The 14,321-nt window shown below is 40.1% G+C and overlaps 1 protein-coding gene across 10 annotated transcripts in view; it reads left to right on the top strand.

Annotated features, from left to right (window-relative positions):
- The window catches only part of agrn (agrin), a 201,025-nt gene that overhangs the window by 176,796 nt on the left and 9,908 nt on the right, over positions 1-14,321 (top strand). For 5 of the 10 annotated variants that reach the window (XM_056733757.1, XM_056733748.1, XM_056733747.1 and 2 more), the window contains 13 exons: positions 28-369; positions 1,630-1,822; positions 1,910-2,125; positions 2,588-2,817; positions 4,589-4,723; positions 7,068-7,158; positions 7,312-7,476; positions 8,044-8,155; positions 9,840-9,851; positions 12,139-12,255; positions 12,359-12,542; positions 13,412-13,499; positions 14,151-14,174. In XM_056733757.1, coding sequence (XP_056589735.1) covers positions 28-369; positions 1,630-1,822; positions 1,910-2,125; positions 2,588-2,817; positions 4,589-4,723; positions 7,068-7,158; positions 7,312-7,476; positions 8,044-8,155; positions 9,840-9,851; positions 12,139-12,255; positions 12,359-12,542; positions 13,412-13,499; positions 14,151-14,174 — 1,909 coding nt within the window. The remainder of the gene's footprint in view (positions 1-27; positions 370-1,629; positions 1,823-1,909; positions 2,126-2,587; positions 2,818-4,588; positions 4,724-7,067; positions 7,159-7,311; positions 7,477-8,043; positions 8,156-9,839; positions 9,852-12,138; positions 12,256-12,358; positions 12,543-13,411; positions 13,500-14,150; positions 14,175-14,321) is intronic. The other 5 variants (XM_056733750.1, XM_056733751.1, XM_056733752.1 and 2 more) reach the window with 3 other exon arrangements.

Below are 14,321 nucleotides of genomic sequence, written 5' to 3'. Positions count from 1 at the left end.
ATCTGTGTCCCCCTTTCTCTACACTAGGTCTTTCGGTCGTTCCATTCTTCACCACCACAACGACCACCACTGTTGCATCTGTCACAACTCCAGCTGCCACAACGTTGCCCCCCACTTCTGCCTTCACCACGCTCCGGCCCACCACCAGACGACACTTCTTCACCCGCAGGACCACCACAGCTGCACCGGCCACCACTACTCCTTCTCATCCCCCCACCTCAACATTCTCTATGAGGACCAGGCCAGTGGTACACGCGACCAGACCCTGTGACTCTCAGCCTTGCCGTCATGGTGGTACCTGCCAGGAGGAGGGCAATGACTTCACCTGCATCTGTCCTGCTGGGAGAGGAGGAACTGTTTGCGAGAACGGTGAGGAGAACTACACAGCACGGTTCAAACATAAATATGTCTGTAGATTAAAGAGACAGCTGACTGAATGAGGTTTTACTCGTATTTTTAAGAAAGATACAAAATTAATAAGAGCCTTTGAAGACCAAGACATTTTTTGTTAACACAATTTTTTGTGATAGTTCTGGTCGACTTTGGAGTCTTTTGTGTTATTCTGTTTTCTCAATAATGATTTCTCATTATTGTAAAACAGTCATTGTTTTCCCATAAAGCAATTTTTTTAACGCTTTGCAAGAAATAGTATACCTTTTTATGCATTGCAAGAATGAGCATTACTGTAATGACAATGTAAGGGAAATTATTTATTTATTATGAAAAATATAATAGAACAAAATACTATACTATGTTACGAAAGCACAGTAAATATATGGTAAATTATAAAGTTTTTTCCATCCATTCTATTTCTTACAATCTTTTTCTCTATGCAAAATATTGTTTTTCTTTTGATTTTGTTGTGAAATATGACCTGGACATTCTTTATTTGAGCTCACCCCCAAACCTTGCCGTCACAACAGAAGCATACTTCAATTATTCGATTATGTTATAACATGTATTACACTTTCTAAATGAGAATAATTGAATTTTCATTATTTAGGCGTTTATCCGAATTCGAAATTAAAAAATGACTCAAATTAGACTTGACAGACTTTCCATACCAAATTGCAGTCCTGCTGTGGAACTGAGGAAATTTGAGCTCACTTCATTCTCTCTGCCGGTGGTATTGGGATATGAAACCACCTTTTGCAGCTGTGTCAGGTTATAATTGACACTAATTACATCCATGAACTTTAGCTGGTATCAAACCACTGTGAGGTGAAAGAAGCCACTAATTAAAGGCTTGTAAGCGTCCTCCAACACTTCCTCTGATCAATCGGCCCATTAAAGAGTGATGAAGAGAGAAGGCTTCATCAGACTGCCATTCTCCAGAGGAAAGGGTGAGAGACAGCCAAGAAGAGAGAAAGAGAGCGTACGGATTCTCTGTCTGGAATGGAAATGTCAGCCATGAAAAGCCCTGGGAGAATATACAATTTCTTAAAGAAGTGTTTGTTGTTTTAACACTATATTTTTTAACCCTGGGGCTTTTAACAAACACTGCATGAACAGAAAAGTGTGATACTAGCAATCTCATCAGTTACACGCTTCAGTAGAATTTAGTTCTCGATTGGTACTAGACAATCTCCGATAATCTCTTTTTGTTTTCCATCTCTCCGTCATACTCAGTTGTAACGTATTTCACACCATCCTTTGGTGGCAAGTCTTACCTGGCGTTCCAAACCATGAAGGCATACCATACTGTCCGTATTGCCATGGATTTCAGGGCATCAGAGATGACAGGAATTTTGCTCTACAATGGGCAGAATGGCAAAAAGGACTTCCTGTCTCTGGCACTGGTTGACGGAAAGGTGGAGCTGAGGTACGTACACGTTTTTTAAAAGAAAATACAATTTCTTGATAAAATCGTTGATACCTCGTGGCACCTTTTTCTCTTTTGTGCATACAGGTTTAACACAGGTTCTGGGACAGCTTCAATTGTCAGCACAGTCCCTGTACAAGCTGGTCACTGGCATCAACTAGTGGTGGTCCGAAACAGACGTAATGCCATGCTCAGTGTGGATACTGAGACGAATGTCGAAGGACAGAGTCCCCCGGGTACAGACGGACTCAACCTGGACACGGACCTTTTTATTGGAGGAGTGCCTGAAGATATGATGTTAGAGTAAGACTCTTCACACATCGAAAACACTCGAGCCAATATCAACAATATGGAGAGTAATAACTTGACCCGGGCGCTGCTGGATATCTTCTTTGCATGGAGGCAGAAAGCTTCCAGAGAAACTAATGTGACTTAATATGATTGAGCTAAAGTAGCCAAATCAAATAAGCGTCAATCAGAGATGTTGTGAAACACCTCTCAAGCTCTCGTGGATTCAATTTAATGTTTGTCTAACTGTGCTCGGTCAAGAAAACTGTTTATTATCTCAATCAAGAAGAAAGTCTTTGCGTTTTTAGAACACCACTGAAAAAGGCATCTTACTGTAAAGCATTCAAAGCTGGTTTGTTGGTCTGGTCTGGTCTAGCTGGTATCCCTATAGCCAGGAAACGGGCTAACGAAGATAGTGTTAATGGCATTGAACGTTTAGTAAAAAGTACTGACAAACAGATTTTTGTGTTCTTGCAGTGTAAAGGAAAGGACGTCCGTCACCACAGGCCTGGTTGGATGCGTGCGCACGCTAGACGTCAACAACGATTCCTATAACCTTCAGGAGAACAAAGACCACGTTCTGTACGGCTCAGGTGTCGGCGAGTGTGGCAACAATCCATGTTTGCCGAACCACTGCAAGAACGGAGCCTCATGTCAGGTCAAAGAAGCTGAGATGTTCCACTGCATATGTCTCAGTGGATTCTCCGGTAGGCGCATCCTTTATTGTTTAACATTGAAGTTGAACTGTGTCATTTTTGCACCACTAGTAGCACCTGAAAGTCCTGCAAAAATAATGATGGTTATGCCAGTGTTTTATGGCCACGCATCTCAGACCTTAAATTTCATGCTTAAGATACAGAAATGACCCCCTTTTAATGTGAAATGACATAGACGTGACTGGCTATTCTAGTTCTGTTTATCTGGACTTGACTATACTGATGAGAGTTCATGCAGGGAAGATTGGGTGTTTCTATTCAATTTTTAGCTTTATGTGTGTGCTAGGACCGACGAATGTTTACCCGGCTACACGAGGGCAGCGAGAATAAACACAGGGACAATACTAAAATAAAGCTATACCTTGCCTGAATGTGCCAAGCAGGAAGTCTCAGTTTTCAATCCAAAAATCGCAAAACTAATAAATATTTATTATCAGTAGGGCTTTGGTTATGCAGTCATATATTGATATATTGCATCTCCTCTTCCCACAATATTGCAAATAAAAATGAACTGTTTTAAATCTTTTTTGTTTATTTACCTACAAATCTAAGTCATGTCCCACAGTTTGCTCACAGTAATCTGTGCAGGACAGGAATAAAACAAGAAATATCTGAACTAGTCCTGCAGATTCAGTCCCTTGTGTTTGGCAAACTGATCTTGTTTTGCTATTGGGTTTTCACAATATATCAAATTTTGATATGTGTATTGTGATATTTATTGCATCGCAATACCTCTCCTGTAGAATTTTTTGTTAGGTGTTTCTTTCATCATAGCAGATACTTGCGGTTTTCATATGACCCGTTTCTGACAGCTTCTTTCACCAGCATCTTTGCTCTCTTATAGAAGTAACGGCAGAAACCAGCCACAGAGCAAGAGTAGCAATATTCTCTTTGTTCACTTCCAAGTGGATTTTTTTCCCATTCCCATTTTGCAGTGTTGCTCCAGACACTTGAAATATTGCCCGCAGTAAATTGCACTGTTGTTCTGCCTCGCAAGCCTTTATTGAACAACCTTTATAATAATACAGTTCAATATCTTCCACTTTATTACAGCGTTGCAGTACGATTGGTATTAGGTGTGTAGGAAAATGAAGACCCTTTGAAGTAGAAGTGTACACAAAGAAATTGGCTAGAGGGATAAATATGTGGGATAACCTTTAATGTTTAAAGTGCAGGATTGTAAATTTGAGGGTTGACACGCTGTCTCGGTGATAAAACAGCCTTATAGTTTGAAAGCAAGAGCGAGACACCTAGAAGATCTCAGATCACAGCGGGTGCTTTCATTACGGCATGCATTGGATGCCGCCCGTGGCGTGATCTCCTACTATGCTCAATGTGAAGATGCGAATGCTGTAGCCAAAAGCACTTTTAGTCTGAAGTGACCTGTGTTTCTTGGGGTCTTTCACAAGGGCGGTCCTTGACACATTGTGGTCTGTGCCATTAATATGGGGTCCATCATTTTTTGATGTCACGTTTTGTTAAAAAGGAAAAAGTGTGATAATAAGCAATATTTAAACTAAAGCAACTTAAGCTTAATATTTAATATATGATAAAATTGTATAGTTATTTGAATGGCTTTGCAATGTGATCATCATCGCATGTAGTAGCCTATACAAATGCATTAAATATGGTACATTCTTTGTGGCTTTAAAAAACAACTCTAACTCAATTACGTAACATCATGTCAGTGCTCATTTTTCTGGAGGTCCCCGGCCTATAAAAGACCAGTTTAACTTGCAAGAATGTCAATTTCTTTTAACAGGTCCAACCTGTGCTGATGCACACAACCCTTGCGACCCAAATAAATGTCATCCGTCGTCACGGTGCCAGGTCCTTCCTGAAGGAGGCTACAAATGTGAATGTCCAATGGGCCGTGAAGGAAAGCATTGTGAAAAAGGTACAGCCCCACAGCGCATCACAGTAAAACTATAGTATATCAGATTATCGACGCTCCAAAGGACCAAAATAACTGTTGCTGCTCAGAAGCAATTTTATTATTGATTTTTATCGAAATCGATCCGGCCTTGGATATTTGCTGTGGTATTATTATTGAGGGGAGAAGAAAAGGAGACGGTTACGGTCGATTGGAAAAGTGAGATTCTGGTTAGCTCATGTGGAGTCTCTTGTGGGTACCTTACTGTAAAATAAGCTTAAGCTTATAATAATATAATGGACTCTTGGCATACAGAAGGGGATATTCAGTTATTTTCCTGTTTACACTTATGCTCCTGTTTTAAAATTTAGTGAGCCGCCTATGGAGGGAGCAATTTACGGCATCATACATCTCAAGACGCCTACATTTTTATAATTCTGGCTCCTTTATCTAAAATACAAGGCGGTATCGATTGTATCCATTTTGAATGTGCAAATGGTCACATTTTTCACATAAAAGCGACTCAAGGGGTAAATTTTTTGTCAGTATGTTTTACTCTGGAAAACAAAGCCCCCACCTTTGTGCCAAATCCACTACTGTAGCGAAGGCAATCCCAGAATGCATTGCAGCATGTTTAATATAAATTCAAAGTTGAGGGTGAGAAGAATTACCCGTATTTCCACAATTTGACAGTTTCACAGCTGTCTAAAGAAAATAAGGCAGATGTATATGTAGGCAGCAGGGAGCTGACTAGCGTTTCAGCTTCTGTCTGGGTTTCCACCCTGAATTAAAAGATCAAACGCATGGTAGGTTGAGGTTGGAATTCTTTATGCACATTTCAGAAGTGCGGCATCCGTGGGGAGCTGGACCCTAACCAGACAGGAGATACTCCGTTCTGCTGCCATTTGGAAGCATTCATTAGCACATTCGCTCTGTAGCGTTTCCCTCCCTCACCTCATTAAAATTCCTACAGATGTTTTAGCCTACCAGCATTAGAAAAGAGGAGACCAAATGAAAGCTTTTGGAAGACTCTCTCTTACACACACACACCTTTTCAACCCAGAACTGTCAAACGCAAAGGGCTATAGAGTCACCTTTTCCACTAAGAACGTCTCCATTAGAAAGTGATTAAAATAAATTGAGGTGAACCAGAATCAATGAGTTGAGAGCATCCATCAGACGGCGTGTTTTTTCTTATCGCTTAAATCAATGAGATGAGTAATTCTATCAGTCAGCTGCACATCATGATTAATGGCGAGTCATTCAGGGAAAGTGTCCAGGGAGTGTGGCTCTCTCCCAGATAAGAGACTGTCCAGAACTGTTTCGCTCATCTGAAATGACACAATCAGTCGTGGTAACAGGTAAGCGGTCCCTGCTGGAGTAGGCCAGGAGATAAAACACAGAACATGTTGCGGACAGAAGGACATTTTTGTCAAGGCCTAATACAAATGACTTTAAGGTGTATTGTAATACGGTTAGTTCCGGTCCTTGATTCTGATTGGTCAGTTGCTGTGCTTTATTGGTAAATAAATCACAGCTGAAGAGGGTTGCAGCCTGTGTGATTTATTCAGCCTCTTATACCTTATTTGAGTAAATATGCCCTATTAAGCACAGCAGAAAAGTTTTTCCATTATTTAGTCATTTAGAAATTGGAAAACGATTATCATGATTAATAAAAACAATTAAAAAATTGTCAAATATTATGTTATATTATGTATATTAATTTTCATATTTTGATTTATTGGTTTAAGGTGTCTATAACTCTTTCTTCTATCACCATTTCTGTTGAAATGTAAAATTGTAGGTTATTAAAAAATTATATAACTCAATTTCTTGGGATGTTGTACCATCCAGCTATCAATTATTATTATTTATTACTTGGTGAATGGGTGTTAAGGAGATAGTTTGGAACACTGATTGTTGATGGATTTGCTCATGTATTGATCTGTTCTCTTTTTACAAACAGTTACAGATTGTTGGCTAGCTTTAAAAGTTCAGTTGTGTCATTTCTGTACCAGTACCAATACCAAAATAATTTAAGAAATCTTTTCATCAGTTTGTTAACACTCTTTATAGGGAGGTCAACCATCAAATGCTTTACAGTATACCATCCCTGCAGTATTAAACCGTGATAGTAATGTAATATTGTATGGTGCCAAGTCCAAACGACTTGACTGCAAAAGAGTCTTCTCCTCTGTCACACTCCACGCAATGCTTCCTTCCTTGTTGTGTCTGCAAGTGTTGTTGCCCTGCACAAAAGTGAAGATGCCACTGAAGCTAATGAGCTTTTAGTGTGTTTATGGCTTTGTACTACAGTACAGTATACGGTATATGGTCTGGTATTAATAACAGGAAATTTGTTTTTCAGTATCAGACAAAGTTGGAGCTTTCATTCCTTACTTTACCGGTGAGTCGTTCTTGGAGCTCAAGGGTCTTCATCTTTATGGCCAGGATCTGAGGTATGACTACGTTTCTGTCTTTGGAATTAAACATTTCATCAGTTCCTCTAATGTTTTCCAATAGAATAAAATCCATGAGCTATAGGAACGTAACATAACCTGTTGTTGTTATGCACTAATATGTTAATATATATTTGTATTATTTGTCCGCAGACAAAAATTCAGCATGACTGTTGTCCTGCTGGCCAATGACTCCAAAGGCATGATCTTTTACAACGGTCAGAAGACGGATGGCAAAGGAGATTTCATCTCTCTGTCTCTGAATGACGGTATCCTTGAGTTCAGATACGACCTGGGCAAAGGACCAGCTGTCATCAGGTAAACCCAGATCTCTGTCTCTTTTGTGCAAGTTTGATTCAATTGAAACTGTAATGTGTCTACTGCGAGTTATCTCGTCATTTTAAAAAAACACTTCCCCGCCAAAGACGAGTTTTTACGGCAATCAGTGTTTGTACTGTTTTACAGCAGGTGGCGCTATTACAAACCTTTGGGAAAAAGTACAGAATCCCAGAACCTAGAACGTATACGTTTTAGCGGTTTTTAATGATTGTTCTGAGTGTTATCATCTCAGCTGTTTAATCAAAGTGATGCATTTTTTAAGAAACCTACCCACATATACGGAGTGATAAAAATCGAACAAATGAAGATAGAAGAATACGGTTTCTTTTGTTTGAATGCTGAGACTTTCATGTGATATATTGTTTGTCCATAAATTCTTTACAGAAAATTTACTATGAGCCATTAAAATTGGGTGAAAATGTTAAAAAAAATGCTGCCGTAGGCTGGCAACTTTTTTTTAAAGAGGCTGGCGGCGAATGAGTTAATAGGTGTATATCAACACATTTTTCTTCTCCCATCTCTCTGTGCGTGTGTTTGTGAGAACAGAAGTAAAGAGAAAATCAAGCTGAACGAGTGGAACACGGTGAATCTGGAGCGGGCCAGCCGTAAGGGAGAGATCACCATTAATGGCAAAGACCCGGTCAAAGGAGAATCGCCGGTATGATGACAGCTTATGATTCTGTAAAGCATGTTTTAAGGAAATGTTGACGGGAGGTTTCACATGACTTCAAAAAGCTCCACCTGTCCTTTATAGCCTGTCTAGAGCAAAGGATGCTCACTTATGAAAAGGTCTTTCATACCATTCTGGAGATATTTTTAGGGTACTTTATGAATATACAGCCAGAGAAAAAGTGACCATTTGAAAATTTAGTGTTTAGATAAAATTATCAGGCGGGGGTTTATTCTGCGACCTACTAGAATTAATTCTAAAATATTGTTTCTATTTGCAGAAAATGAAAACAGGAGAAACAGGTCAAAATAACAGCAAATATGCTTTGTATTTTTTCTGAGCTCAAATAGGGCAAAGAAAACACATTTATATTCACTTTTAAGCAATACAACAGTAATAGATATGCATTTAGGAACAATTCAAAAATGATTTTTTATGTGGTAATTTATCACAGTTTTTATGCTGTCAGTCTTTCACGTTGCTGTTGGATGACTTAGTCACTCCTGAGGTTTGATTTTGTTGAAGTTCAACAGACACTGGTCTGGAATGGCCACAATACATCCAGAAGTGTTGATGAAATGAAAATTTGGAATGATCTCTTATTTTTTTCCATGGCTGTATATTCATATATCATGGTATTTATACAGTACGACATTCTAAAGCTTTCACACAATAAAAAAAAAAAACTTTTATGGTACTTTTTGAAAGGAAATGCACACAAAGTATGCTTTGTTCAGTATACATTGTGTACGCATGGCTTTGAATGGGCAAGTTTTAGAACGTCGTCTGCCTTTGTTGCTGGGTCTAGGGTGCATGTGTGGGAAGCTTCGGAAACCGTGCCTGTGGCGTCTGTTGTGTGCTTTTGTCTGTGCCCTCCGTTGGCTTTTAATTGCCATGTGGAAATGACTCGGTGTCTATTTTGCTACGCGCACAGTGCAGTTTCTCACCCACTCAGATCAATCCTAGCAGCCTCTGCCTGAGCTCTTGTCAAACCCAAAGTATGACAGCGGCACAATGACACCTCATACGCAAATGAAGGCTGGGTAATAATCTCAACTCTCTCATCCTCCAGTTATTCCAAATGGTGTAATTTGTGATTAGCTCCATTTAGTCCTGCGCGTAGGTGCTTAAATCTTTTATAAAGAGAGACGTGTGGTCTTTTTTACATCGTCGGCCCATCCTACGTGTGATAATTGCATATCACCGCGACAGAAGAGGCAGGCAGATGTTATTAAAGCGAGAGGAGGAGAGGAAAAAACAAGCAAGGAAACCAGAGGGATTTTGTTCGTAAGGGCCGTCTGAAGAGAAACCCCAAGAGAAATATTTTTATATTCCCTCAATGGCCGTTTCACCGACTCGACGCCATGTCACAAAGCAAATATAAATAGTGTGTGTGCATTGGTGTAAAACACAAAAAGACTTTTATGCCCCTCTGATTTACTCGGCTCATTCATATTTTAGGCACTATACACGCACACATATATTTATATATTTGTGCCCTGCATGCCAAGTGTCTTGCTTGAGTTATGTGTGTGAATATTTTATCCCTCAGGCTTATAGTTTTGCTGCATGCTGTTGTGCGCGTGTACTGACATTCTCTGTTTTCTTCACTGGTAACATTTTTTTTCTTCCTTCCCCTGTGCTCTTTTTATGTGCGCTGTCTGGATGTAAGAAATCACGCAAGGTAATGACTGAAATCTAAAATCGCTTTCTCAAATCAACATCCTCATTTCCACCAAAAGCAACATTGAATAGCCCACTGTCCATTTCAGCTTCATTCTCCATCAGTCAGGTCCCGCTAGAGTAGCCAAAGAACGTAAGGGCAGGAAGAGCTTTTTAAACTTCAAACTACCCATATGTTGAACGCAAAGAGAAAGAGACGGAGAGTTTAAAGAGTGAGCTGGCTTTCACCTCAGGCCAGCTGGTATGGGGGCGGTGAAGAGTTATCATTTGACCACTATTGTTTCATCAGCCTTCCGACAACAATGAAATGTCTTCATTAGTCTCGCGTGGGAGGCCTATTAAACAGCGCCACTATGGATGTAAACCGAGAGAGCGGGAGGGAAAGACCGGCGTTGTGGGAGAGTGGGAGTGTTAGCAGGAGAAGAAAGAGATGTGCGAGGATGAGAATGTGGTATAGCGCTAGAGAGAGTTGTTACTTTGTCACGTTTGTTTCTGGCACTTCGTAGGTGTCATAAAGCATAAAGCTAACTTCAGTAATTCACCTGGCACCCTGTGAGATAAGATGGAAGCAAGGAGAAAATATAAAGCAAGTGCAAGATGAGTTGGCCTGGTGATATAATTTTAGTTTAGCATGCAACCTTACGTCATTTTTATGACAAGTGCAACTGAAGAGTTTCCTTTGGTCTCATTTAAAACTCGTGACGTAAAGGTCGAATGTGTAATTTTATGGAGGATCTATTGACAGAAATGCAATTTAATATACATAAATCTGTCTTCAGAGGTGTACGAAGACTTATACACAATGAAGTTTTTTGTTTTTTATTAACTTAAAATTAGCTTTTTATATCTACATACACCGTGCGTCCCCTTGCTTGTAATTTGCCATGTTGTTTCTACAGTAGCCTTACAGAGCGCGTTTCGTAAATACGCTATCTCATTCGGCAAAGAATTGAAAACGTGACGACATTTTAGCCCTGTGTCAGCCTCTGTAGTGCTCCGAAAGGGAGGATTGGTGTGTGCCGTTGGTTGCAATTCACCACCTCACCGCTAGATGCCACTAAATTGAATACACTTGACTTTTCATTTTCAAATGAAAATATTCCACTGTAGTTGTGACTCAATTGGAACAACCAAATTTCGATTTGAGAAACTTTGATGTTTAGAACACATCTGTTTTAGCTGCAACAAACACGCAACTTAATTATCAAAGATACAATTTCCTTTCCCGTTTTAATTCCACTCCAAACAATGCGAAAGACGCTCATAGGGCCCTTAGGGAAACTTAGCAAATAACATTCGCAGTCAGCCGTTCACTTCACCTGCTCAATCTCAGCTCATTCTGGCAGAGAAAGACAGAGTGAATTTGTCTTTTCCAGCCTGTGGCTGTCAGTGCACTGCAGCTTTTTGTCAGGACTTCTCATTGCACACGTTTCCGAGCACATCAAACAGCAGCTGGGTGAATAGGTTTCTGGCTATGCTGTCTTGGCCCAACCGCAACTTGGACTGGCAGCCAGGTCCACAGCCAAAGCTTTTCAAGCCTGCCCGTGTCCATACTTAGCTATTCTTCTTTTTTCATTACTGAGATAAGAGCTGGACCCACGCGTCTGAAACTGGCATCGCTGCGAACGTCCCGTCATTATTTCCCCAGCAATTATATCGCCTTTCCCCAAGGCAATTATTGGCCTACATAAAATAAAGATTTTAATTCGTTTTAAGTACAATCTCATGCAGAAAAATCCTTCTCAAACAAAGCGTTTTTAGCGTCGGCTGGAGAAATGCTCATTTCACGGTCATCTACTGTGTGAACCGTACTTCAATTAGAGTTTACGATTTGTGTTTTAAAGGTCCCACACTCACACATCCATTACACTGTTTCATTAAAAAACCATCCATATCAAAAGTACTCATATCAAACGCCGCAATTATCTTTTGACTTTTTTCCCACCTCTTTTCTTCTGTCTTACGTGTCATTTTCCATTCAGGGAAGTTGTGCTTAAATCAATTACGCTTTGTAATACAACGCCCACACTGATGTGGGTAACAATTAGGTGTGAAAGTTGAATCAATAAATTGTCTGATTTGACCCATCCTCTCATACATTGAGTGACTTTACTGGAGTTTCTCTGCTAGTTCGCCCATAACATTTTATAGTCCTTATGTTAGGGTTTGCCTACAGTATATAGAATGACACCCTTTTAGAGTTTTGTAGCCAGACGAGTGGATAAGGAATGTGAAACGCTTATGATAATGTTCAGATTGTCTCTCATGCTCATCTGCGTACCCTCCAGGGCCAGCACACAGATCTCAACCTGAAGGAGTCTCTCTTCGTGGGCGGAGCTCCTGATTTCCGCAAAGTAGCCAGAGGGTCTGCTATTAAAGATGGCTTCAAGGGGGCCATTCAGAAGGTGGGTGCATCAGGGATATTGTAGGACAAGCTTTTCCTCAAATGTTGATTTACTGTGGTCACCAGAACGTGTGACACTACATTTGTCGTGTTTGCTTTCTTAGATAACTCTGATGGGTATTCCAGTCCTGAAAGGTGATAATGCCCTTCAGTCCAGTGATGTGTCCATGTATCCCTACCATCCCTGCTCCAAAGATGTTTGTAAGAATGGAGGTCGCTGCAATCCCTTGTTGGAGAGCTACGAGTGCGTGTGTCTGCATGGGTTTGCTGGGGCACATTGTCAAGAAGGTGAGTGCCGTCTTCAGGTCTAAAACCATTACGCTTTTCTTTATTACCAATGTAGAGCCCCCTCATACTTCTTTAGGCCAAGCATTTGTGTCTTTAGCATGAAGTTTTTAATAAATGTTTAGAAGTTGCTAGTGGCACCATTAGCCAATCATGTGCTACAGTTACCTCCAAACCTAAAGGAATAGTGGACCCAAAACCGAGCACTGAGTCATGTCCCTAAAACCCGTATGACTTGATATATTCTGTGGAACCTAAAGGAAAAATTCTGAAGGTCCTTTGCTTAAGGTGCCCAGAAGATCAAAATTGACATTAAAGAGATGGCTCATCAAAAAAATATAATTCTGTTATCATTTACTCACCCTCTTGTCATTTCAAACATGTATGACTTTCTTTCTTCTGCAGAACACAGAAAAATATATTTTGAAAAATACTGGTACCCAAAAACCGATGGTACCTATTGACTTCTATTGTATGTGCACAAAACCAATGCAAGTCAATGGGTGCCAGAAGTTTTTTGTGACCAACATTGTATAAACAATCTTCTTTTGTGTTCTGCATAAGAAAGAAATAATACAGGTTAAGATGACAAAAGTTTAGATAAATTACAGTTGTTGTTTTTTTGTGATCACTTTGGTAAAGACATCATTTCAACTTTTAAGTTAACATTTCCTGCACAAGCACCCTCACAAAACCCAGAGGAACTTTTGCTCACCTCATTAACCTTGCTGGCTCTTACTGTTTTGTCCTCTTAATTAAGCCACACAAGCATGAAGTGTGCCATACATCACACGTTTCCTGCTTCTCTTTAATTAAACAGTGTCTCGCATCGATCTGTGTAATTTCAATTCATCTTCTCTCCTCCCATCCAGCAATATACGAGAAATCTGCCGGGGACACAGAGGCCATTGCTTTCGATGGCCATACATTCATCGAATATCACAACGGGGTCACCAAGAGGTAATGTCACCACACACCGATGACCTTCCGAACAATCAAATCAAAACACGCCTGGGTGCTATATATATCCGTATTACCGCTCAATGAGGGGTGATGACAAGCAAGATTATTCAAGCCCCATTTTAGACCCGTCATGCTTCCTCATTTTATCTAATAGCTTGATTTCATCAATTACTACTTTTGGCAGACTGTTTCTTTGGTATTCTGTGAACTAGTTCCAATTAGCACAGCACCCGAGGAGTCTCATGACCACATTATACACTTATGAACTGTAATGAACCTTTCCTTACCACCCACTCGCTTAGAGCCCACAACCACACGTCTTCACTACAGCACACATCCTTATGCACACCTTGATAATTGGTTATCAAACATTGTGCAGTTATTGGATAATTCCTTGGTATGATGTGTCTGTGATCTTTATTCCTGTTTCATGTATATGCACTTTGCTTTCTTTATGTCCTGCATTTACTGGCTCTACTATATAGGGAGTGTCCGCAAATTTCTGAACGCAAAATAAATAGATTTAAATAGTCCCACATTTCTGTTATGTGTTTTGCCTGTCTGTCTGGACATGTAGTTTCTGTTGTCTATTCTCTTGTCTGTCTGTCTCATTCGAGTGTCCTCTGTTGTCTTTCCTCCACTCTCAAGCCAACTGACCAATGAGATCCCAGAGTAAGTAACCCAGAAGCATTCTGGGATAGATTAAATTAAATGAAACTAACCTTTTAGACAAACCATTGACTAAACCCAACATAAAGCATTCCCATTTACATCACGCATAGACTTTTGAGACATCCAGGGCTCTTATCAATTGTATAT

This window comes from Triplophysa dalaica, chromosome 20 (genome assembly GCF_015846415.1).
Source record: "Triplophysa dalaica isolate WHDGS20190420 chromosome 20, ASM1584641v1, whole genome shotgun sequence".
Lineage (NCBI taxonomy): Eukaryota > Metazoa > Chordata > Actinopteri > Cypriniformes > Nemacheilidae > Triplophysa > Triplophysa dalaica.
Note: the sequence above shows the minus strand (reverse complement) of the source record. Positions and strands in the feature narration are given on the sequence as shown.